General features: G+C 35.4%; 2 protein-coding genes across 2 annotated transcripts; both read right to left on the reverse strand.

Annotated features, from left to right (window-relative positions):
• Positions 1-4,878: 4,878 nt before the first annotated feature.
• On the reverse strand, positions 4,879-5,238 carry LOC125494695 (uncharacterized mitochondrial protein AtMg00820-like). Its single transcript, XM_048638407.1, has one exon. The coding sequence runs from the start codon at positions 5,236-5,238 to the stop codon at positions 4,879-4,881; it is 360 nt and encodes a 119-aa protein (XP_048494364.1).
• A 2,014-nt stretch (positions 5,239-7,252) lies between these two features.
• LOC104906246 (uncharacterized) lies at positions 7,253-7,894 on the reverse strand. Its single transcript, XM_010694981.2, has one exon. The coding sequence runs from the start codon at positions 7,892-7,894 to the stop codon at positions 7,253-7,255; it is 642 nt and encodes a 213-aa protein (XP_010693283.2).
• Between the last annotated feature and the right edge of the window lie 17,507 nt (positions 7,895-25,401).

The raw sequence follows: 25,401 nt of genomic DNA on the forward strand, positions 1-25,401 counted from the left end.
ACACTTGAGATCTAGGACTTTTGATTCAAAATAATTCAACTTTCAATTCACTAATTTTCTAAAATTATATCAATGTTTGATTATTTACAAATAATTTCAATTTTTTCTGAGTATTCAAATAATCCAAACATTTATTTTATTTCATACCTTTGTTATAACAATTAGATTGATTTGAAAAGGTCCCCTTTAAAACTTGAAATTATTTTGGTAAAACGAGTGAAAGTTAAGATTATTAACGTCAAATATTCCGTAATATGGGAGAATGGCCTATATGAATTCAAATATGAGTTTGATTCAAGTACCAGCACAAATTAAAGCTAGTGAATGTCAAATAAACTAGTTTTTCACCAAATACCTTCGAGTTTTCACAAATTCATCGGGTACCTTAGTAATGTACTAACGGTGTTAACCGTCATTAGTCATTAACCCTAATTTTCTAGTTTAAACCCTAATTAACCCTAATTCTAATCCTAACCATAACCCTTATCCCTAACCCTAATCTCTAAACCTAACCCTAACCACCCCTCCCCCACCCTCCCACCACCCATGCAGCCCTCGCAGCTGCTCCCCCCCCCACCCTCCCGCAACTCCCTCTCCCATCCCACCCTCCCGCGGCTTCTCCCCATCCCCATCGAATTCCGCGAAAAAGGTTGTTGGGTTGTAGAAGACGGGCTAGGTTAATGGGATGCAGACGACGGGCAAGGTTAATTGCTTGCATAGCCTTATGGGTTGTTCCACTTCACGAATATCAACGAGGGTGGGGGTTTGGGTTCGAAAATCTACTCGGGGGTGCAAAATTCGACGAAGGGGGGGGCGAAGGCTAGGAAAATCGACGGGGTGCTGTGAGGGGTGGGAAAATGACGGGGGTGTGGGAGGAGGGCTACTGGTGCTGCTGGGGTGGTGGGAGGGTGGGGAAAGAGGTGGTGGGAGAGTGGGGGAAGGGGGTTGTTGGGAGGGTGGAGGAAGAGGTGGTGGGAGAGTGGGGGAAGGGGGTTGTTGGTAGGGTGGGGGAAGAGGTGGTGGGAGAGGGGCTTCTAGGAGGGTGGTGGGAATATAGGGGAGGTTAGGGTTAGGGTTTGACTTATTTAGGGTTTGGGTTAGGGTAGAGCTAGAAATTAGGATTTAGTTAGGTTAATTGAGGTTAATTAGGGTTTAATTAGGATTAAGACTAACGACGATTAATGTCGTTAGTCATTAAGAAAATTTGGGTGTGTTATGTTGAACTAAGTGGTAGCAGGTGTATTTTCAAAAATGTAAAGGTATGCGATAAATTTTGTGAAAATTAAAGTACAATTGGTGAAAAACCCCGTAAATAATATAATGGGTGCGCACAATGATAGATGGCTCGCAAGTAACTGAAGATTGCGCTGAATTTAAAGACATAAATAGTTAAGAATTTGTAGCTTAAGCAAAATCTACAATCTCCAACAAGCCATGTGTCATCGAACACACTCATTACTGTAATTGGTGTACGGAGTCACTTCGCTTTATTTTGTACCTACTTACACCAAACTATAATTCGTATCATATTGGCCAATATATTCTACTTTTTAGTTACTACTATTTGTATTATTATGATCTAACATTTTTAGTTAATTGTTTTTATTGTAGTTATACATTTTAAAATTTATGATAATCATCAAATAAGAAAAAGTGACATTACAAGTGGTCCAAATATTATGAATAGAATTAGATTCTCAACCCACCTAAAAAGGAAAGTGGATAGTAGATGTCTAGCACATGAAGATGAAGGCTTAGGCTCGCACAATTCTTTTTTCAATTTGTGCAATGTACGGTAAAGTATAATGCCAACTTAGAAGGTACCCAAACATGAATTATTTCACTCCCTCCCTTCCTGATGGAGCTCAATCACACAAGATATGTAAGTTTAATGTGTTACTACCAACTGAGCTAACCACCAGCCTTCCACCATATTATATTATAATCATCAGATAGGCGAAAAAATCTAATTATGACTATGATTATGATTTGACGCTTCTACATTTTGTAATAATAGATTGTCATAAAGCTACGTGATAAACTGGATATAGGAAAGAAACCAACGAGATTTTGTTATTTTCTAGGAGTTAGGAGCCAAATGAAGTAATTAGGTAACACTAGGATCAAATACTATCCTAGTATCATGCTCAACTTCTATTAATTTTCTTTTTCTGGCCAAGTTAACATTTACTTATTGAACTTGACAAAAATTTATGTAGCAAAATATTTTCTAAGCAATAGGAATTAGGTTCCAAATGATGTAATTAGGTAAGACTAGGATCATATAGTATCCTAGTATCATGTTCAACTTCTATTAATTTTCTTGTTTTGGCCAAGTTAACATTTATTTATTGAACTTGACAAAAATTTATGTAGCAAAAAAAAAAAAACTTTGCATAAGTTGAGATTTCCCTAGAAAAAACATATATAGTAAATTAAAAAATTAATTTACAATCGGCCAACTTTTCTTTTCTAGTCAGAAAATTGTAACGTGACTTTTCCCGCCGTGAGCTTTTACTATCTTTGCATGCATAATTATTTGAATATATACACAACAATAGACTATAGTATATAAATATTGTAACATGATTACATATTTAGCCGCTACAAGGGGCGGGGAATTCTTAATTATACTACTACTTACAATAATGGCATCATAAGTACTAGTAGTACGAAGTTGAGTTAGTTGAGTAGTGGCATTACTACTCATATCATATCCTTGAGGTCTAAGGGATCAAACCTCATGGGACTCATTTGAGATTTTCCTCTTATTTCCTCAAGTGAGCCCCCTTCATCATACCTTTATAGACAAAATATTATTAATACATATGTCTTTAATATACACAAGTGGAAGAGACAACTTCAAATTTTCTTGAACAAACATATGAAAGTCATTTGCATAGCATCATATATAGTATAAAGACATAACTCTAAGAAAGTTCTTTTAGATAGTTAAAGATCATATTATAAGATATACTAGCTTCCTCCATTCTGTTTCAAAATATTGACACACACTTTGGCATGCAATTTCTGGAACAAGATGGACAAAGTAGCAAATGAATGATATAACGAAGAATTTAAACACAGGGTAGAGAAGTGTCCCATGTTCAAATCAATATGACCAATTCATCCATCCAGTTACCTTGTCTATCATGCTACTAAACTTACGTGCCAAGGAGCTACATATGGAGTAAGGGAATAACGGAGAAAGCATATTTGCTCAAGTTGTAGTTGATGAATTTGCGGGAGAAGAGTCAACCACAGAACCAGCTTCCCTACGATGGAAGTTACGATGGCAACCACATGCAGCACAAACTAAGGCGTGTTCGGTTCCGTCGTCGCCGCTAGGCATGAACTCCGTGCATCCATCCACTGCATGCCGTCCAGTGTTAGCAGCATGGTTGCGCTGACACTCCTTATAACTCACTCTACTACTGACTGCGAAGCCGCCGGAATCCATTGAACTCCTACCATGTGACGACCTCAATATTACTAGCTTTGAGTTTTTGGCCATCTTCTATAAGTACAAAACAGTACTACACTCAACACCTAGATGATATGGTACGCAAGTACTAAAGAGAGAGAAGTATAATATAAAGAATGCATGTTAGGTACATCACCTCTCAACCTAACTTCGATTATTATATATTCCAATTATAGGGATTTGATATAATTACACTAGAATAAGTTCCCAGATAAATTTAGGAAATTATTTTTGTTTCAAAGTGGGATCATTATATCATAGTGTGAAATATTAGAAATTTCTAATCCTTAACTTTCTCATTAACATAAGGGTAATATATACACCACAATGCAAGAGATAATATTCTACATAGGGAAAAACAAAAAACCCTCTCTCCCCTCCAAAGAAAATATCCCCAAACCCTATCTCAAGAACTCCTTTGGGAAAGCCACCGCCTAGCCTCACGGCTGGTGTAAGGCGTGTCTCCCCTCCCTCCGCGTGTTTTTCTTTTGTTCGTTTTTTTGTGTTTACGTCAGATCTATTTCCTCATCCCCATAGTTTCTTTGCCCTCATATTTTTACTCTGGTTAGATTGTCGGTTGTGGTTTTTTCCCTCCCATCTATTCTGATTAGAGAAGGTGAGAAAAAGTGTTTGATTGTGGTGAACCTGAGGCGGTGATCTTCCTTTTCAATAAAGGCTTTGTCTTCTCATCTAGTAGAAGTTTGTTCTTTCTTTTGTTTCTGCTTTGTTTTATGGTTGTTTCAGGGGAAGGTGTGATTTGGAAGATGAAAGATCTGATCTACAATAAGGGTATTCATATTCAAAAAGTTACAGCACGTTCAGTGAAGATTCAATTAAACATGCGTAGAGATCAATTCAAATGGGCTCGAATAGATTTTCAGTTATCTTATTTGGATGATATATTACTTGTTGTTTTCATATCTACTTCCGTATGTCATTTATCAATCAATGTAGATGTCGGATGGCTTTTCAATGAATGATAATTTTCTTCTTATAAAAAAAATAAATAATATTCTACATAATATTCTCTTCACTATAATAACAGATATACAATACCAACATATGATTATATACATAATCTAACACACCCCTTTAGTCGAAGCGGGAGGAGGACGGACGCTTAGACTATCTCGAAAATCATCAAAGAGGAAGCGGAGAAGTCCTTTTGTGAAGATATCCGCGATTTGGTAACGGGATGGGACATTATGAAACGAACTTCACCTTTTGTAACTTTTTCACACACAAAATGAATATCCATTTCAATGTGTTTCGTGCGTTGATGTTGAACTGGATTACCTGTCATATAAATGGCGCTAATGTTGTCGCAATACACCAAAGTAGCTTTATGTATAGGACAATGTAATTCTAGTAGAAGATTGCGGATCCAACAAGACTCAGATACCACATTGGCCACCCTCGATACTCGGCCTCAACACTAGAACGACATAGAGTAGGTTGCCGCTTAGCATACCGTGAGAGTAAGTTATCCCTAGAAATATGCAGTACCTAGATCTCGAACGTCGACTATCAAGACACCCCCTAATCAGCATCTGTGTGTCTCCACAATTAACACCAACCTGCTGAGACCTACCATCACCAACAAGACGGGCTTTATGCCTCTCAAAAGAACCATCAGGTTTTTGTTTATGACAAAAAATCCACATAGAGCGAATGATATTTACACCAAATGGACGAGGTACCAACTCCCACGTCTTATTTTTAATAAGAGCATCAAATTCATATTGCATAGCCATTTTCCAATTCGTGTCAGACAATGCAATCAATGGGGTTCGAGGAATGGGGGAGATAGACACCGAAGTATGAAGATTAAGTGAGCGTTCCAGTTTGAATATCCATGTTGACTGCGAGTGGTCATTTGAGGAGAGAATTGGTTGGGAGGTTGGGCATTTTGTGATGAAATAGGGAGAGGTGGGATGGAGTGAGTAGAAGATAAAGAAGAAGAGGCAGTGAGGAGAAGCAGGTCTAGTTGGGCAGGGCGGATGATTCATGTGGGCTGGAGAGTTTAATGGGACAGCAGATGGAGTAAGTTGTGATGCGGGTGGGCCTGGGTGATTAGGAGAAGGTATAACAGCAGGATGAGTTGGGTCAGGCAAGCCCAATGGCATTTGGGACGCTTGAAATTGTGGGAAAATTCCAGATTCAAGGAATCCATAATTTTCAGGTTTAGGAGTGTAATTTTGAGCAAAAGGGAATTAGTTTTCATCAAATATAACATGGCGGCTTGTAATATTGCGATTGCTAGACATGTCATAACATTTATACCTCCGATGATTCGACGGATAACCCAAGAAGACACATGGAATAGAGCGAGCTTGGAGTTTGTGAATGGTGGATGAAGTATGTAGAGGATAACACAAACATCCAAAAGTGTGAATATGTGTATAAGAAGGCTCTTCTTGAAAGACAATACGAAGAAGGGTTTGATATGAAAGGAGTTTACTTGGAAGAATATTGTGAAATAAGTAACCATTTGCAAACCATGATTCCAAAATGAAGGAGGGAGTGAAGCATGATGGAGGAGAGTTCGAACAACATTGTTAATGGAACGGATTTTGCGTTTAGCACAACCATTTTGAGAGGATGTATAAGGGCAAGATAAACGAAAAAGACATGCCATGCAATTCACAAAATTTATGAAATGTATGGTCCATTATCAAACTCTCTTCCATTATCACATTCTTCCAAAGTGAATACAGACATAAGCACGAAAAACAAGAAAGATAGCATGCACTTGTGATTTTTTAGCAAGAGCAAAAGTCCACAAAAAATTTGTGTAATCATGCAAAAACAAAATATACTATTTGTGTCCGGATGAACTCAAGATAGGAGAGGTCCAAAGATCACAATGAACTATGTCAAAAGGTATAGAAGTAATAGAAGTAGAATTAACAAATGGTAACCGCACATGTTTTCCAAGTACACACCCTTGACAAGAAATGTGACTACTAGAGTTATTACATGAAATGGAATTATAAAGTCTAAGAGAATGTAAAATAGTATCTCCTAGATGACCTAAACGATCATGCCATATAATTAAGGAGATAGAGCCGCAAAAGAAGATGGAGATGAGATAGATGATGTGATGGAAGATGTGAGGGGATATAAATAGCCCGAACTAGGACATCTCATGAGAAGCGTCCCCCTCTGGAAATTCTTCATAGAAAACCCAAAAGGATCAAACTCAACAGAAATAGAATTATCGTGAGTAAAGCGATGAACAGAGATTAAGTTTTTGATGAGTTGAGGAGCATGGAGCATATTATTCAAAGATAAAGGAGGGTGGGGGGAGGTAAAAGATGCATGTCCATAATCACGAATTAGAATTTTGTGATCATTTCCTACCACAATATTCTTATTAGTTCTCAAATTAAAATAAGACGAGAAAGTACCTTGGTTGGAAGTCATATGAGATGTGGCAACCGTGTCCATGTAACAATTCGCATCCGGGGGATTGAGAGTAAGAGTGTGCATAGCCGAATCAATATATGTGGGTGCATAGCTTGGTGGAGAAGGAACAGTTGCAGCAAAGGCTTGTTGTTGAGGACTAGAACCAAGGAGACTAGGCCTTTGTTGAGGGGTTCCTGGTTAGGCCCAAGGAATTATAGGATATGGGCTTGGTGGAATAGCCAAAGTTTGCATCCAAGGTCATGCGTATCCCCAAGATGGTGCTGCTGTCGAGTAGGGTTGTTGCCACCCATGACTGTTATACTGCTGGCAGGACTGATCGCCACCACCACGGCCACCATGCTAACCACCGTCAGTGTGGTTGCCGGAATTTCCCCCTTTGTTTTTGTGATGATTTTTCTTATCTTTGTAGTTATTATGATGGTTCTTCTGACGTTGAGAATTGGATGAAAATGAATGAACATCTTCCACAATAGGAGAATTAGCAACTACAAGTGCCGAACCACCTTGCTTGGCAGCCCGCTTCGCCAAGCTCGTCTCTTCCAAAATGAGCATGGAACGAGCAGTAGAAAAAAGAGGAAGCGGATCGCGGTGTTGAATAATTGAGGCAACCCCATTATAAGCCTCGGTAAGGCCAACAACCATTTGTAATACCAACCTTTGATTCGAGACCGGCGAGCCCACGTTTGCGAGTTGGTCAGCTAGCATTTTGAGAGTTTGACAATAAGAACTTGCATTGCGAAAATCAGCTATGTTAAGGTGCGAGAATGGATGCTCCAAAATCACCACACGAGAGTTCTTATTATCATGAAAAAGATCACGAAGACAAGTCCATGCTTGTGCCGCCGTGGAGCCGGGTTGAATAATGGTATGAAGAATGTCCTTCGAAATGGTGTCATAGATCCATTGAAGGATAATGGCGTCAAGACGGGACCAAAGATCCTTATCCATAGTACTGGCAGTAGAAGATGTGGATTTCTCCATCTCGGTTTCGGCTGGAGTTTTAAGGTGATCGAGCAGCATATATGCACGAGCATGATTTGAAAACGCTCAGCCCACGTAGTATATTGGGCGTTTTCCATCTCCAATGTAACAGGGATGAAGGATTTTATGTTGGAGACGGCGAGAGCCGGATGAGTGGAGTGGTGGTTTTCACATTTTCACCCTTGGTGGGCGGCTAAGCAGAGAAATCTGATACCATATTAGAATTATAATCCTTGACTTTCTCATTAACCATAAGGGTAAAATATACACCATAATACAGGTTAGAATATTCTAGATGATATTCTCTTCACTATAGTAAGAGATATACAATATCGACATATGATTATATACATAATCTAACATGAAACTAATGTAATTAATTAGAGACACACCCTAGATATTCAATTCTGCATGAATTTGATTAGTAGTTGTATTTTAGTTAGTTTTATCTTTGTACTCAGTTTTTCTAATGAGATAAAGGAATTAAATGCTCATTGTTTGGCGTGGAAGGGTGTTTGAACACATGTAATTAATTTGACTAGGTAACACGCACCTAAGACCACTATTAGTGATGAGTGAAAAAAAGATCATCCCACTCTCTTTCTAACTTTTTCTCTCTAAAAAATAACATCCCACAATCTTTCCAACTTATCTTCTTAACAATGAACCAAACAAAAAGATCATCCCAACTACTTTTTCCTCTCTATCTTACTTTTTAACTCCACCTAACTACTTTTTCTCTCTTATCACCCAACCACCATCATAAAATATTTTTATTATGTACTTTTTAATGATATGAAATATTCATTAATAATTGATATTTTATTATTAATTAATTAAATTAAGAGTTTTAAAATCATAATTATCATTCTAATAATCAACTTATCTACATAATTAGCTTTTGTTAATACATAGCATGTGTCATTAGCATTTTTATTAAGTAATTGAATACAAAATTAGCTACCACTATCTTATGCATACATAATTAACGATATACTAATTAATTTAGGTGATACAAGTATCATTTTAGATATAATTTTAAGAATGAAATACATAAAATACATAAAATGCTACATCGGTGCGACAATTATAAACTTAATTATGAACGGAGTACATAAAATCTTATTACGAACGAGATACATAAAACTTAATTAAGAACGAAGTACATAAAATCTAATTACAAACGAGATACATAAAACTTAATTAAGAACGAAATACATAAAACTTAATTAAGAACGAAATACATAAAATACTCTTAATTAGCGCTACGGCCAAACTTCTGCCATATATTACCAACCAAATCACGTTTTCAAGGATTGATGCACATGCTGATATTCAATTGCATCTTTATTCGCCGAGTAACGGTTCATATCTACGATCTGATCATGATAATATTCAAATTTATCACCATTATTACTTGTGTTTGTAGTGAACTCAGTAGTATCTGTGTAGTGTGCATATGTATCTCGTTCATCTTTCACAATCATGTTGTGCATGATAATGCAAGAGAACATGATGTCATTGAGAATTTCCTCATTTCATGCGAGGGATGGTCTACGAACTATGACATACCAAGATAGCAACAACCCAAATGCTCTCTTAACATCTTTTCGAGATCCTTCTTGGTGTTGAGCAAATAATTTGTCCTTGCGAGTTTGAGGACATGTAACCAATTGACTGAATGTTTAATTTCCCAATTCGAATATATACCATCAGTTACATAGTAACCCTTACCATATTGGTTACCATTCATCGTAAATTGCACGGGTGGTGCTCGACCTTCTAAAACATCCCTAAACACATGAGATCGGTGTAGAACGTTTAGGTCATTGCACGAACCTAGTATCCCAAAGAAAGAATGCCATATCCATAAGTCACGATCAGTAACAGCTTCAAGAACTAAAGTAGCAACACCAACTCTTCTTTGATATTGTCCTTTCCATGTTGATGGACAATTTTCCATTCCTAATGCATACAATCTATGCTGCCGATCATGCCCGGAAATCCACATTCTTCACCGAATCTGAGTAATCTAGCCAAATCATCTGGAGTAGGCCTTCTTAATTACTCGGCACTAAATTGGTTGATAATCCCCTTTGTGAATTTCACTAAAGCTATTTGAGTTGTTCTTTCACTAATTTGCACATACTCTCGGCCTTTTACTGCATGATAACGAGGATCATCAACGGCCTAATCGAGGCAGGGAGGAAGGCCATAGACGATTGTTCAATGATTACTTTGCTGATCAACCAGTCTATCCAGCTTGTTTATTTCGTCGAAGATTTCGAATGCAACGACATGTATTTCTTCATATTATAGAAAATATCATTGCAAATGATGTATGGTTCACTCAAAAAAGAGATTGTATGGAACAATTAAGCTCATCGCCCCTACAAAAGTGTATAACTGCTATTTGAATGCTTGCGCATGGGGTATGTATCTCGAGCATTGAGTCACTTCCATCAACTCTCGGCCTTTTACCGCTACTCCCGCTTCCAGGTGAATCCACATTTTCTTGTCGAATTTTAGGCCGACCAAGTGGAGTTTCCATTGATTTTATAACTATGGACCTCCATTTACGAAACTTCCTCAACATTTTCCAAGCATGTTCGAGGATGAACCTACCATGTTTCCTATTATGTAATAAATGAGCTTCTCTCATAACATCTTTATCGTTTTTACCACTCTTCTTTCTTGCAAGAGTTTCATCATAAAATGCAGAACACCTTAAAACCTGTGGAGCAAGTCTAGTCCAACGACCTTTCACCATATCCGCATTTCTTGGAGCAATTTCTGTTGGATTTGCTATTCTTCCTACCTCGAAAGCTTCCCAAACTTTTCCCAGAAGACACCTTTCTTTTGGTTGTCCCAGTCACCTTATAAAGAGAAGTGTTCACAAATGCGGAGATAAGATTTTCATCTTCAACATGATCCCAAATCCTCTTACCACCAAAACTTGCTTCTACGATAAGTGGGTTTTGTGATTAAGTGGCTTGTGGTTGTGGTGGTTGCTGAGATTGATTAGCTGATAGTAATTGCAAAAACAATTGAGTTAGCTTCTTGGTATTGACCAACACCATCACCATCATCACCTTCTTCGTATTGGCCACCATCATTAACAACATCATTATTTGGAGATGAATCTTCTTGGTATTGAGAAAAATCCATAATTAAGATCAGGTTGACGATAGGAAAGATTGGCATTTTCATATGGAGATTTATGGTAGAGGAGAATAATATTGAGAATTTTCACTCCTTTGATTGGTATTAATCTGAGAGGGTTGACGATAATTTGACTGGTTTTGAGAGCGTTGAAGATAGTTTGACTACTTTTCAGAGCTATTTAAGCGATTTTATTGCCTAGGCATTTGTTCCTTGAGCTATTTTGGGGTTTTAGGATGATTAGGATCCATAATTATAAGAATGTGAAAGGAAACGAGCAATGGCAGAAGAGTTAATGAAATAAATTAGAACAAGCAGAAGAAATTAGAAAAGATTCAGAAAATTAAGTGTGTCAAAATATAGCAATATCACAATATGGGGTCTCTATTTATAGAGCTCGAAAAAATAGAGCCGTTGGTAATTTTTACTATTTATATTTTTTAAAAATATAACAGTTGTAAAATTTACAATGGTTATATTTTTAATGCCCAATAAGAACAATACACGTGGAAAGGCGAAAAATGTCACGCTGGCACGCGTTTCAGCTGCCAGCTGTAGCGTGTCAGTTTCTAATTTTTTTTTTTCCTTTTCCGCGCAGCAAACCTTGCGTTTTCGTTATAGGTTCTTCGAAACGCAAGGTTTTGCTGCGAGAAAACCCAAAAAAAATTAAAAAACCAGATCAGGCAGTGGGTCCCACTCCTGATCATCCTTTCCCTCACCCTGTAACACCCCGATAATTCTCTCTTTTCCAAAATACCTGTTCAATATAAAATTTAGAGCATCATCAAAGCATTATACCTCGTGTGATAGCGTATTGGCTTATTCAGAATTTTGTAGCGGAAAAACATACAACTAAACTTTAGAATTGAAATATAATAAATAATCAAAAGTACTTTAAAACCAAACTTACTACCAATGTTAACTTCAACCCAAACTTCAATATAATGTATCTAAGAAAGCAATAATTTAATCAATCTGTTATACAAGCTCTCCATTCCCAGATCCCTGTGATGCAATATTTGCAAACTTGTAGATGTCAATGCACTAAAGAATCTACTCACCAAGAATGGGTCATCACAGGATCAATAAGGCAAATCCATGATCAACACACATAAACAAAGCAAGTAATCAGCAAAATTAAGTACTACATAATAATAAATAAACATTCCTAACATGATACTAATAAATATTAAGCAGGGATAAATAATATAATAACAATCTAACAATCTTCAGATAACTTTTATTAAACTAGACTTTAACAACCATTTTCTTACTTTAATGGAATAGTTATTGGACCAAGTAGTCTAACTAAAAACCAACCTTCACCTAGGAAGACGAAATACGGGGGCGACTCCGTATTCCATTATGATCTGCGATATCGAGGAAACTTTGAACAAAAATAGGAACGGTGATCAATCCAATCCCCAGAAAAAGTCATGGCATGCTCACCATGTACCCCAACTCCTGACTGTCCAACTTCAGACGTGCACCAGTCTAAAGTTTATTACTATCCACGTTACACTTTACATGATTTACAAATTATTACTTTTTATGACACACAAACAATACAACCACATATAAACAAATATTTACAACTTAATTAATTCCTTTATATCTTAGGATTAAATAAGTAATCATACAACTTACAACCCAAGATTAATTCCTTCTTATTTCAATCTTTCTTATTTGCTGAACCTAGCCAACAACCAACTTACGTTTCAAAAGGTACAAATTATCAACTTACCAAATAAGGCCCACAGTCCTCATAGAGTAGTGAAAATCATAATATAAGGGAACACATAATTCAAACTTGATCCAACTCAACTTACATGTTCACACACAAGCATAAAACATGTAAAATCCAATCATAATAGTAATCATATATGAACTTACAAAGTTCCTATATATGATACTACAACTCTTCCTTCCTAAAATCATGATAGTACATCACATAACACATAGGTATTACAAATTGGTAGGCCAACTTTATCACCTAAAAATCGCCTACAGAGTAATTTTCGCCTAAAACAACCAATATAATTCAAAATTAATACTCGAAATAAATTCCAACAACATTAAAATACTTTAAACCCCCTTTAAAAAAAGTTATTTCTATTATTAAAACCTCAATTACTTATATTACCTAGCATAGTACTACTATACTAGTCATTAAAATCCATAAAACTCCATTAATAACACCCTTTCTAAAATTCCAGCAACTTATAAATTATTAAAACTCCCTTTAAACATACTTAAATATATTTAAATTCATAAGTTAAATCAATCTCATAGTTTATAACATGCTACGATGATTTTTCAATCTTTAACACCCTAAAAATTCATGCTTTGATAATAAAAAACTCAATCTAAATATAATAATCAAATTAGATATTTTGTTCTTTCTATACATAATTTATATAATCAAATATTCATCATCAAAACAGTAAATTAAAGTTATTAATCATAATTAGTACTAAAACAAAGCATAAAACATAATCTTTAATCTAAACTTGAGGAACAAGAAAAAAATTAAACCAACAAAACAAAGAGAACAAGGAGCAGAGGGTGTCGGTCTAGGGACGACAGCAGCGACGGCAAACAGTCGGCGGTGGCGGTGGTGATTTCGGTGTTGTGAAGTTTCTTGTTGAAGAAGAAAGTGTTTCTTTAAGAATAAGAAAGAAAAGAGAAGAAGAAGAAAAGAAAAATGTGGAAGAGGAGAGAGAGATCGCCGGTTTGGTGAGTGTAAGGAGAGAGAAAATTTGAGTGGGTAAATAATTGGCTTCAAGGTATTTATATGTATGTTTTCTTTTGGGCTTAGGAAAAGGCAATTGGGTTTCAATAGAGTTTCACGATAAATAGATTGATGATTTAAAACTCCTAACATCAATAGAAATCATTTTCCTAATCCACTTAGAATTTGGATTCCTCAAGCCCATTTAAACTTATTTTCCTAATCCAAATAGTATTTCAAATATTTTTAAAAGCATGATTTAACAAAATACTTTAACTTCCTTAAATCGTTAAAATAATTACTTTGACTTTCAAAATAGTCAACCTTTTTAAATAAATAAATCATTTCAAACTAAATCATGTTTAAATATGAATATATATATATCCCAAAATATATTTATAAAATCCATAAATTTACGAGGATTACAGTCTTCCCCTCTTAAAAGAAGTTTCGTCCTGAAACTTGACACGATAACTCACACATTTTCAAAAATTCTAAACTCATCTTTCATTTGACAAATACTTGTGCCACTCATGTGCACACTTTTATCAACTTTAAAACACTTGTGTTACTCATGAACACGTTTTCTTATGTGGAGAATCTATTTATTTTGCACCAATATGTGCAAATCGCCAAAATAAGCGTTGAAATGCATAAAAATCTCATAAAAATAGGCAAAAAGCGCGAAATTCTATTGCATTCTATCCCCCTTAAAGAAAACGAGTTACGCCCTCGTATCTCACCTCAAGGAATAAGTCTAGATATTTCTTCTTCATTTCATCTTCGGCTTACCAAGTTGCCTCTTTAGACTTGTGGTTAGACCAAAGTACTTTCACGATATGGACGTCCTTATTGCGTGTACTACGCACTTTCCAGTCAAGAATCTTGACAGGTCTTTCCTCGTATGTGAAGCTACTATCAATGTGAATCCGCTCAGGCTCTAGGACATGACGCTTATCAGGGATATATCGCTTGAGTTGGGAGATATGGACCACATCATACATCTTCTCAAACTCCATCGGCCATGCCAACCTATAGGCTACTTTCCCAATTCCCTCCAAAAGTTCATATGTGCCTATATATTTGGCGCTTAACTTGCCCTTTTTACCCAATCTCATGACGCCCTTACTTGGTTATACTTTCAAAAAAACTTTATAACCTATTGCAACCTCATCATCGCGTTGTTTCAAGTCGGCATAACTCTTTTTCCTATCTTGAGCAGCTCAAATTCTAACCTGAATCAGTTTGACAATCATGACGGTTTCCTCAATAAATTATGTCCCCAAGACTATATTTTCACTAAAATCATTCAAACAAATGAGACTTCTACACTTTCGTCCATATAGTGCCTCAAAAGGTGCCATCTTAATGCTCGCGTAATAGTTATTGTTGTAAGAAAATTCAATTAGGTCTAATTGGTCCTCCTAGCTACCTTGGAAATCAATGGCACACGCTCTCAACATATCCTCCATGGTTTGGTAAGTCCTCTCAGTCTGACCATCAGTCGTAGGGTAAAAGGATGTACTCATCTTCAATGTTGTCCCAAAGAATTGGACCTTTTTCCAAAATTTCGAAAGAAACCTCGAATCACGATCAGAAATGATATCCTTTGGAACCTCATGTAGTCTCACCACATGCCTAATGTATGTTTTTGCAAGTTGCTTCTTTTTCCATGTCTCCTTAATAGGTATACATACGGCATATTTTGTCAATCTATCCATAATAACCTAAATAGTATCATTACCACTCCTCGTCCTAGGCAAAGTAGTCACAAAATCCATAAAAATTGAATCCCACTTCCATCTAGGAACCTCTAAGGATTGAATCTTCCCCATGGGTCTCCTATGATCTATCTTCACTTTCTGACAGGTTAGGCACTTAGACACATATTCAGCTACCTCACGTTAAGGTCTTTTTACAACTTGTCACCCCCAAGATGCACAGAATGCGGAGTGTTATGCCCCTTATCCATAAGACGTTTCTTAAGGTCATTATATTTTTGTGGTACACACCACTTTCCATTAAACCTCAAAATTCCATCATCATGGATCTTAAAGCCGGCTTCCTTACCTTGCTTCATTTTCTCCTTAATCTTATCTAGGTGCTCATCCCCAACTTGACCCTCTTTGATCTCGTCGAAAACTTACAAACCAAAGATAAAGTGCTGAGTCTTGCCTCACTTTTCCCATGATTTAAAATTTCTAGGCTTAGGCTTTTCATATCTCGGCACAACTCCTCATGGACTATCAAGGAACTCACGCTATGACTCGACTTTCTACTCAAGGCATTGACAACTACATTTGCTTTCCCCTCATGATACTGGATGTCTAGGTTATAATCCTTAATCAACTCCAACCATCTCCTTTGCCTCATATTTAGGTCTTTTGGGGTGAAAATGTATTACTTCAAGATCTTATGGTCGGTAAATATCTTATAAGTTCCTCCATAGAGCTAATATCTCCAAATTTTCAAAGCAAACACTATGGTAGCTAACTCTAGATCATGGGTAGGGTAATTAGCCTCATAAGGTTTCAACTGACGCGGCGCATACACAATTACCTTCCCATTCTGTGGTAACACACATCCCAAACCATTCTTCGAAACATCACTATACACCTCAAATCGCTCATTCCCATCAGGTAGGATCAAAACAGATGCGAAGGTTAAACGTTCCTTCAGAATCTGAAAGGCTTCTTCCCACTTTTTACTCCACTAAAATTTTGACTCTTTCTTTATCAAGTTGGTCATAGGCCTCACTATCTTCGAGAAATCTCTCACCAATCTCCTATAATAGCCAACTAGACCTAGGAAACTTTGAATAGCTGACACATGCTTTAGAGTTGGCCACTCACTCACAGCTTGAATCTTAGCAGGATCTACAGAGACTCCTTCCTTATACATATAGTGACCCAAAAACGCTACTTTCTCCAAACAGATGTCACACTTAGAGAACTTGGCATACAATTGGTTCTTCCTAAGCGTCTCCAAAATAATCCTCAAGTGCTCATCATGCTCTACCTCGTTCCTCGAATATATCAGTATGTCATCAATGAAATCACCACAAACTTATCTAGAAACTCATGGAAAATCCTATTCATTAAGTCCATAAATATAGCAGGAGCATTGGTTAACCCAAATGGCATTACAGTGAACTCATAGTGACCATAACGCGTTCTAAAGGCAGTTTTAGGTACATCCTTATCAGCTACTCTCAATTGGTGATATCCTGAACGCAAATCAATCTTTGAGAACATATTCGCTCCATATAACTGATCAAATAGGTCATCTATTCTAGGAAAGGGGTACTTGTTCTTGATGGTTACATTGTTTAGTTTCCTATAATCAATACACAACCTCATACTTCCATCCTTTTTCTTCACAAATAACTAAGGAGCTCCTCCAAGGTGATGCACTAGGCCTAATATAACCCTTATCCAGTAATTCTTGTAGTTGCATCTTCAGTTCACTCATCTCAGGTGGTGCCATTCTATATGGTGCCTTAGATATAGGTGCAGTTCCGGGAACTAAGTCTATGGTGAACTCAACAGGTCTCGCAAGTGGCATACCTGAAATCTCGCTTGGAAACACATCTATAAACTCATTTACAATTGAAACATCCTTAAGATTCACTCCAACGTTTTTACTCACACCCTGCACAGTACAGAAAAATAATTCATACCCTTTTTTCATCAACTTCCTCACTTGCATTGCAGAGATAGCCCCAAAGTTCTTAAGCTTCCCAAAACGTCTATAGAGGTCCATTTTCCCAAAGGGTTTCTCAATACTACCTTGTGAACCTCACAGTCTATGTTAGCCTTGTAAATACTTAACTAGTTCATCCCAAGAATAACATCTAGGTTTCCCAAATTGAATTCTATTATATCGAATGGAGATACACAGTCTCCTATCTTCAGAGGCAAATTTTTAAACAATTTGGTACACCTTATGATCTCTCCAGTAGGTATACTAATAGGCAAACCAATCACTTCAATTCAAAATCTATTGACCCCAATTGAATTTCCTCAGTCAAACCTTGCTCAAATCTTTGAGCCTTCAACTCCTCGGTAGCTACAACCCCATGTTCAAACTTAGACAATGCTATGAACTTGCTATAATACTCAGAGATGGTTATGTTCTCCATCCTAAGGTTGATAAACTCTAGGGCCTTCAGTTTCCTCATAAAAGCATGCTAGTAGAATAAATGTTATTTGCTGCGGTGATATTGCTGCGGTTTTACCTATACGCAGCAATATAACACGCAAAAAAAAAAGAAAAAATAGAAATTGACAATATTGCTGCGGTTCCCACCCAAAACCGCAGCAATATTATCCAACGGATTAATTTTCAACAAAATGCGGGGCCAGGCGAGCTAATATTGCTGCGGTTTCCACGTAGGACCGCAGCAATATAAACCAATCACTTAAGACACGCTCCTCATTCTCGCGCCTCCCCACTGATAAAATCCAAACCCTAAACCTTTTCGCTAATTCATGCGCCTCTCTCTCCAACTCATGCGCTTCTCTATCCTCTCTCCTCTCTCCTCTCTCTCATCTCTCTCCTCTCTCTCCTCTCTCCTCAGTCGTTGATATCTCTCCTCTTCGTCTCAATCGTTGCTCCCTCACGCGACCTCTCTCCTCTCTCCTCTTCATCGGCAGTTCTGTCATTATCAGGCTCAAAGATTTCATGAAGGCTCGAAGATTTCATGAAGACTCGAAGATTTCCTCGTTTTCATATCGAAACTCCTTGCATTTTTTTTTATCTTTTCTCGTTTTGTTTTCATTTCGATTTTTTCATATTTGTGTATTTTTTTCGTTTTTTTATATTTCAGATCTGTTTTTTTTTCCCTTTTTTTTATTTTAGATCGTTTTTTTTCATTTTTTTTGATTTTTTCAGATTTCCCCTCGTGGTCTCGCCCTTTTGCCGTCGCCGTCGCCGTCACAAGCTTCAGTTCCAGTTCTACTCGCCGTCGCCGGTTGTTCTCCGTTGCCCGTGTTTGCCGTCGCCAATTGTTCTCCGTCGTCCGTGTTCGCCGTCGCCGGTTGTTCTCCGTCGTCCGTGTTCGCCGTCACCCGTTCGCCGTCGACAATTTCCAATTGAAGGTTGTTGGGAAACCTGAAACTGTTGCTTGTGCGTACATATTACTATTCATCAACAGAAGAGGAATATGCGAGGGATTCTTCTTTTTTAAATGATTCGGTGTCTTTTGTTGCCTTTGCCTCTCTTGCAAAGGCTTTTTTTACGGATCCTCATTTTCTTACTTTTTCACTTCTTTTACTCCATATATATTGTATTTACTCTTTTACTCCATCTGTAACATAAAGAATGCAATAATTGGGTATCTATTATTCTTTTCGTTTTTTTATTGCGACATTGTTGTATACACAATAATATAGACGTATCTCATAATACCTCTGTATGTGCTGACTTCTGTTGCTTGTGCGTACATATTATGAGATACCAAAGTCCTCAGATTCAGATAGACAATACTTGGATATATAGATCCAGTTCTGTTTCTTTTTTGTGTATTTTTTTTCACCCGTAATTCTCTCTGTATGTCTTCTGTGTTTGTTGGAAGGTTCAAGAGAATTTCAGGTTATGTTTATCAGGTTATTTTTTTTTTTTGCGTATTATTTGAGAAAGTTTTGTTTATCATTACTTTGAATTTGTTGTATTTTATTTTTTTCAGCATTTTTATTTATCAAATTTGATGAAAATATGCCAAAAAAAAATAAATTTTTTTTTGTCTGATCTGTAGCAGTACATATTGCTGCGGTTTTCAATAGGAACCGCATCAATATCCCTATTTTTTATTGTTAATTATAGCATATTGCTGCGGTTTCTGGCACAAAACCGCAGCAATATTCCGTGTTAATTAGATGACACATAATAATATTGTTGCGGTTTGGCCTAAAAACCGCAGCAATATTTGTAGATATTGCTGCGGTTTAAAACCGCAGCAATATAATTATTACCTATTGCTGCGCCCTTAATTGCTGCGCGCCCAAAAACGCAGCAATGGGGCACTTTTTAACCGCAACAAATAGCATTTATTCTACTAGTGATGGTAGCAGCAATAAATAATTCCCAATTAAACTTTTCCACAACACTAAGTCTATTTCCATTTTCTTTCCACCATAAGTCGGCCTCATCTTTTAGAAACAGTATAATTTGACCTACTTTCATACCTTTGAGACATTTCACAGCCCCAAAAATCTTTTCAAATTATTCCCTAATCCAACTCTCTAAGAGGGTAGGGTCAACTTACCCCTTAAGGTACGACGGTTTAATCTTAGCTAGTCCCTCAACATGTTCCCAGCAGGATCGGGATGCTCAGCTCTTTCATGGGTCAAATTCTCTGCCAATAGGCGAATAGCAGAACCTAAGCCATAATTGTTGTTTGACACTCTACTTCGCGACTGAAATTTTGACGTAATTCTATTTTGGTTTCGGTTCACACTTACTTGTCATTTTCTACGAAGGAAACATTTGATTTGACCATAAAGATCGCATCAATAAATTAAAAAATTTCTCATTAAGTTACTATAACACTAAGTTCACACATTATAAACCATAACAATCATATATTCACGCTTGATAAATATTTACATTTATAATCACATGCGGATCAAATGCAACTAATCACAATAATTAAAGAAAATATTCCCCTTTTCGCGTACTAACATATATTCTCACTCAACTCAAATAACTAAATAATAACTTTCATTCCTCAAAGAATAATAAGAATATCCAATCCAAAATAACCAACTTATTCCTCAACAATATAAAGATGCTAAAGAAGGAAATTTAAACCATTGTAGCTTGATTGCTTTCCAACTACTAATCTTAAAGCATAAATAAATACTTTATGGAGTTACATTATCCTTCCTATCCTTATTTCCTTTATACTTTTATGAAGTAAACATTTCATCTTCAAAGTCTCAAGAATCTTCACTATAATAATAATAATAATAATGATAATAATAATAATAATAATAATAATAATAATAATAATAATAATAATAATAATCATAATAATAATCATAATAATAATAATAATAATATAATAATTATAATTATAATAATAATAATAATAATAATAATAATAATAATAATAATAATAATAATAATAACAACAATAACCTTTTGGGTTGAAGTCCTTTTTTATCCACCTCTGAACACTACAAAAAAAAGCTCATATAGCAACGGATTTTTGGCGACGGATATATATATCCGTTTCTAATTTAGAGACGGAATACTGATAATTCGTCTCTAAATTTATTTAGAGACGGATTTTAAAAATCCGTCTCTAATTTAGAGACAGATTTTAAAAATTCGTCTCTAATTTAGAGACGGATTTTTAAATCCGTCTCTAACTTTAGGGACGGATTTTAAATATCCGTCCCTAAATTAGAGACGGATTTTTAAAACCCGACTCTAAATAAATTTAGAGACGGATTTCAAAAATCCGTCCCTAAATTAGAGACGGATTTTAAAATCCGTCTCTAACTTAGAGATGGATTTCTAAAATTCGTCTCTAATTTAGAGACGGATTCTAAAAATCCGTCTCTAAATTTAATTATGAATATTTTATTGCGCTTCTTTAATTTAGGGACGGATTTTTAAAATCCGTCTCTAAATTTAGAGACGGATTTTTAAAATCCGTCTCTAAATTTAAATATAAATATTTTATTGCAGTTCTTTAATTTAGAGACGAATTTTATAAATTCATCTCTAATTCAGGGACGAATTTAAAAAATCTGTCTCTAAATTTAGATATGATTATTTTATTGCACATCTTTAATTTAGGGACGGATTTTGAAAATCTGTCTCTACATTAGGGACGGATTTAAAATCCGTCTCTAAATTAGGGACGGATTTTTGAATCCGTCTCTAAATTAGGGACGGATTTTTGAATCCGTCTCTAATATTTCTTCTACATATTACCAATATTACGTAGAGAAGTATACAAGTTGTATTTGGTGTAGTTGGTTGGAGCTTCTTCACGTTTCTTTGAGGTCACAAGTTCGATTCCTACGAACAGCGATTCTTCCGACTGTGGAGTCTTCTTATCCTTTCCCTTGTAGAGCTGAACCGGGTTTACTTAAGGGATATTCCAAAATGATAATGAGATCAACTTGAACTAGGTAGGTAATTAGGTGATTAAATATAATCATGATAATATTAGGAACTATCGTGTTATTAATTTCGTTTATATATTTTTCATATTTTCAGCGAATTTAGAGACGGATTTTTGGAAATCCGTCTCTAACTCGAATTAGCGACAAGGGTTTTAGAGAGGGACAATATCCGTCTCTAAATTCGTCTCTAAGCCCATATAGCGACGGATTTGACCTATTTAGGGACGGATTTTGTCCGTCTCTAAATGGACTTTTTTTGTAGTGGAATCACTCACATGGCTCAGATAAGGTCTCCAAGTAACTTTGTAGATGTCCTTTCAGGTTTGCGTTATAGTACGATCAAACTCTTGAATTATCTCATCATCACTATTAGGGATGCCTACTTCTAATACACAACGCATAATGATCTCTATACTAGTGTAGCAATCAAATCTAGACTCGTGACCTCCATCACTCACATCATCGCTCAACACAATAGGATTATGGTACTTCCCTACTCTAGAATTTTCTCTATCTAACATGGCTAGAAATCTATAACAAATAAATATGACTTTAGACACATTTTAAGTACTCTCCCTGAACGCAATTTCAAATAATAAACAATAAAGAGTTACCATCAACAACATAGGCAGAAGAATATAATAGTTAGCAGGGAAGAAAATATAAACAGTTATCAGGAAAGAAGAATATAAACAGTTAGCATGGAAGAAAAATGTAAACATGCCGAACTAACTATTTAATGCAGGCATATCATATTTCTATCCTATATGTCCTTTCTATACCATCCATTCTCCCAATACTTTAAAAGTAATAAAATAATGAATATATGAATTATAATTTTCGAATAAAAATAACAAAGTGTCGAACTAAAAAAAAATTCGACTAACAATACCGAAAAAATTTCGGACATAAAAAAAATAAAACCGAAAATAAAAAAAAATGGAAATATTAGTTCCGGAAAAAAAATTCAAACATAATAAAATCTGAACCAAATTAAAAATCGACCCTAAAAAAAACTTTGAGCACGATAAAAATTCGAACTACATATAAAATATTTCGAACATAAAACAAAAAAATTCGGACCCATAACTTAATATCCGAATAATATATATTCATATTGTTAATTTAAAATAATAACGTGTTTCAAAATGAATAAGTAGGAGCGCAATTCTAAGAAGTTTATTTAAATAACTAGCAAGTTAGTTAGGCACCTAAAATTTTTGAAAATAACCTAATGCTCCCAGATACCATTTGTAACACCCCGATCATTCTCTCTTTTCCAAAATACCTTTTTAGTATAAAACTTAGAAAATAATAAACGCATTATCGCCCGTATGATAACGTATTGGCTTATTCAGAATTTTACAGCGGAAAAACATATAACTAAATTTTAGAATTGAAATATAATAAATAATCAAAGTACTTTAAAACCAAACTTACTACCAATGTTAACTTCAAACCAAACTTAAATATAAAGTATCTACGAAAGCAATAATTAAATCAATCTGTTACACAAGCTCTCCATTCCTAGATCCCCATGATGCAACATCTGCAAACCTCTAGATGTCAATGCACTAAAGAATCTGCTCACCAAGAATGGGTCATCACAGGATCAATAAGGCAAAGTCATGATCAACAAACACAAACAAAGCACGTAATCAGCAAAGTTGAGTACTACATATTAATAAGTAAACATTTCTAACATGATACTAATAAATATTAAGCAAGGATACATAATATCATAACAATCTGCAGATAACCTTTACTGAATTAAACTTTAACAACCATTTTATTACTTTAATGGAATAATTATTGGACCAAGTAGTCTAACTAAAAACCAACCTTCACCTAGGAAGACGAAATACAGGCGCGACTCCGTATTCCATAATGACCTGCCATATCCAGGAAATTTTGAATAAAAATAGGAACGGTGATCAATCCAATTCCCATAAAAAGTCATGGCATGTTCACCATGTACTCCAATTCCTGATTGTCCAAGTTCAGACGTGCACTAGTCTAAAGTTTATTACTATCCATGTTACACTTTACATGATTTACAAATTATTACTTGTCATGACACACAAGCAATACAACCACATATAATTAAATATTTACAACTTCATTCCTTTATATCTTAGGATTAAATAATTCATCATACAAATTACAACCCAAGATTAATTCCTTCCTATTTCAATCCTTCTTATTTGTTGAACATAGTCACACAACCAACTTACATTTCAACAAGAATAAATTATCAACTTACCAAATAAGGCCCACAGTCCTCATAGAATAGTTAAAATCATAATATAAGGGAACACATGATTCAAATGTGATCCAACCCAATAAATATATTAATTCCCCCATGTGAATTTATAAATAAAGTTCCCAACCAACATGCTTGCATCAATATTCCATACAAACATGATATTCAATGCATACTCAAATCTCATACTTACATGTTCGGACACAAGCATAAAACATAAAAAATTAAATCATAATAGAAATCATATATGAACTTACAAAGTTCCTATACATGATATTACAACTTTTCCTTCCTAACTTCATGATACTACATCACAAAACACATAGATATGTGTGTACTTTGTGTAAAAAAAATTGGTAGGCCATCTTTAACACCTTAAAAATCACCTACGGAGTAATTTCCGACTAAAAAAACTAATATAATTCATGATCAATACTCCAAATAAATTCTAGCAACTTTAAAATACTTTAAACCCCCTTTAGAAAAAATATTTAAAAGTTGTTTTTATCATTAAAACCTCAATTACTTATATTACCTAGCACGATACTACTATACTAGTCATTAAAATCTATAAAACTCCATGAATAACACCCTTTTTAAAATTCCACCAACTTATAAATTATTAAAACTCCCTTTAAACATACTTAAACATATTTAAATTCATAAGTTAAATCATTTTCATAGTTTATAACATGCTACTATGATTTTTCAATCTTTAACACCCTAAAAATTCATGCTTTGATAATTAAAAACTCAATTTAAATATAATAACTAAATCTGAAATTTTATTCTTTCAATACATAATTTATATAATTATATATTCATCATTAAAATAGTAAACTAAAGTTACTAATCATAATTACTACTAAAACAAAGTATAAAACATAATCTTTAATCAAAACTTGAGGATGAAAAAAATAATTAAACCAACAAAATAAAGAGAACAAGGAGGAGAGGGCGCCGGCCTAGGGAGGATAGCATCAACGACAACCAGTCGGCGGTGGTGGTGGTGATTTCAGTGTTGTGACGTTTCTTGGTGGAGAAGAAAGTGTTTCTTGAAGAATAAGAAAGAAAAGAGAAGAAGAAAAGAAAAACGTGGAAGAGGAAAGATAGAAACTGCCGGTTTGGTGAGTCTAAGGAGAGAGAAAATTTGTGTGGGCAAAAAAATTGGGTTCACGGTATTTATATGTATGTTTCCTTTTGGGCTTAGGAA

Source organism: Beta vulgaris, chromosome 2 (assembly GCF_026745355.1).
Source record: "Beta vulgaris subsp. vulgaris cultivar EL10 chromosome 2, EL10.2, whole genome shotgun sequence".
NCBI lineage: Eukaryota > Viridiplantae > Streptophyta > Magnoliopsida > Caryophyllales > Amaranthaceae > Beta > Beta vulgaris.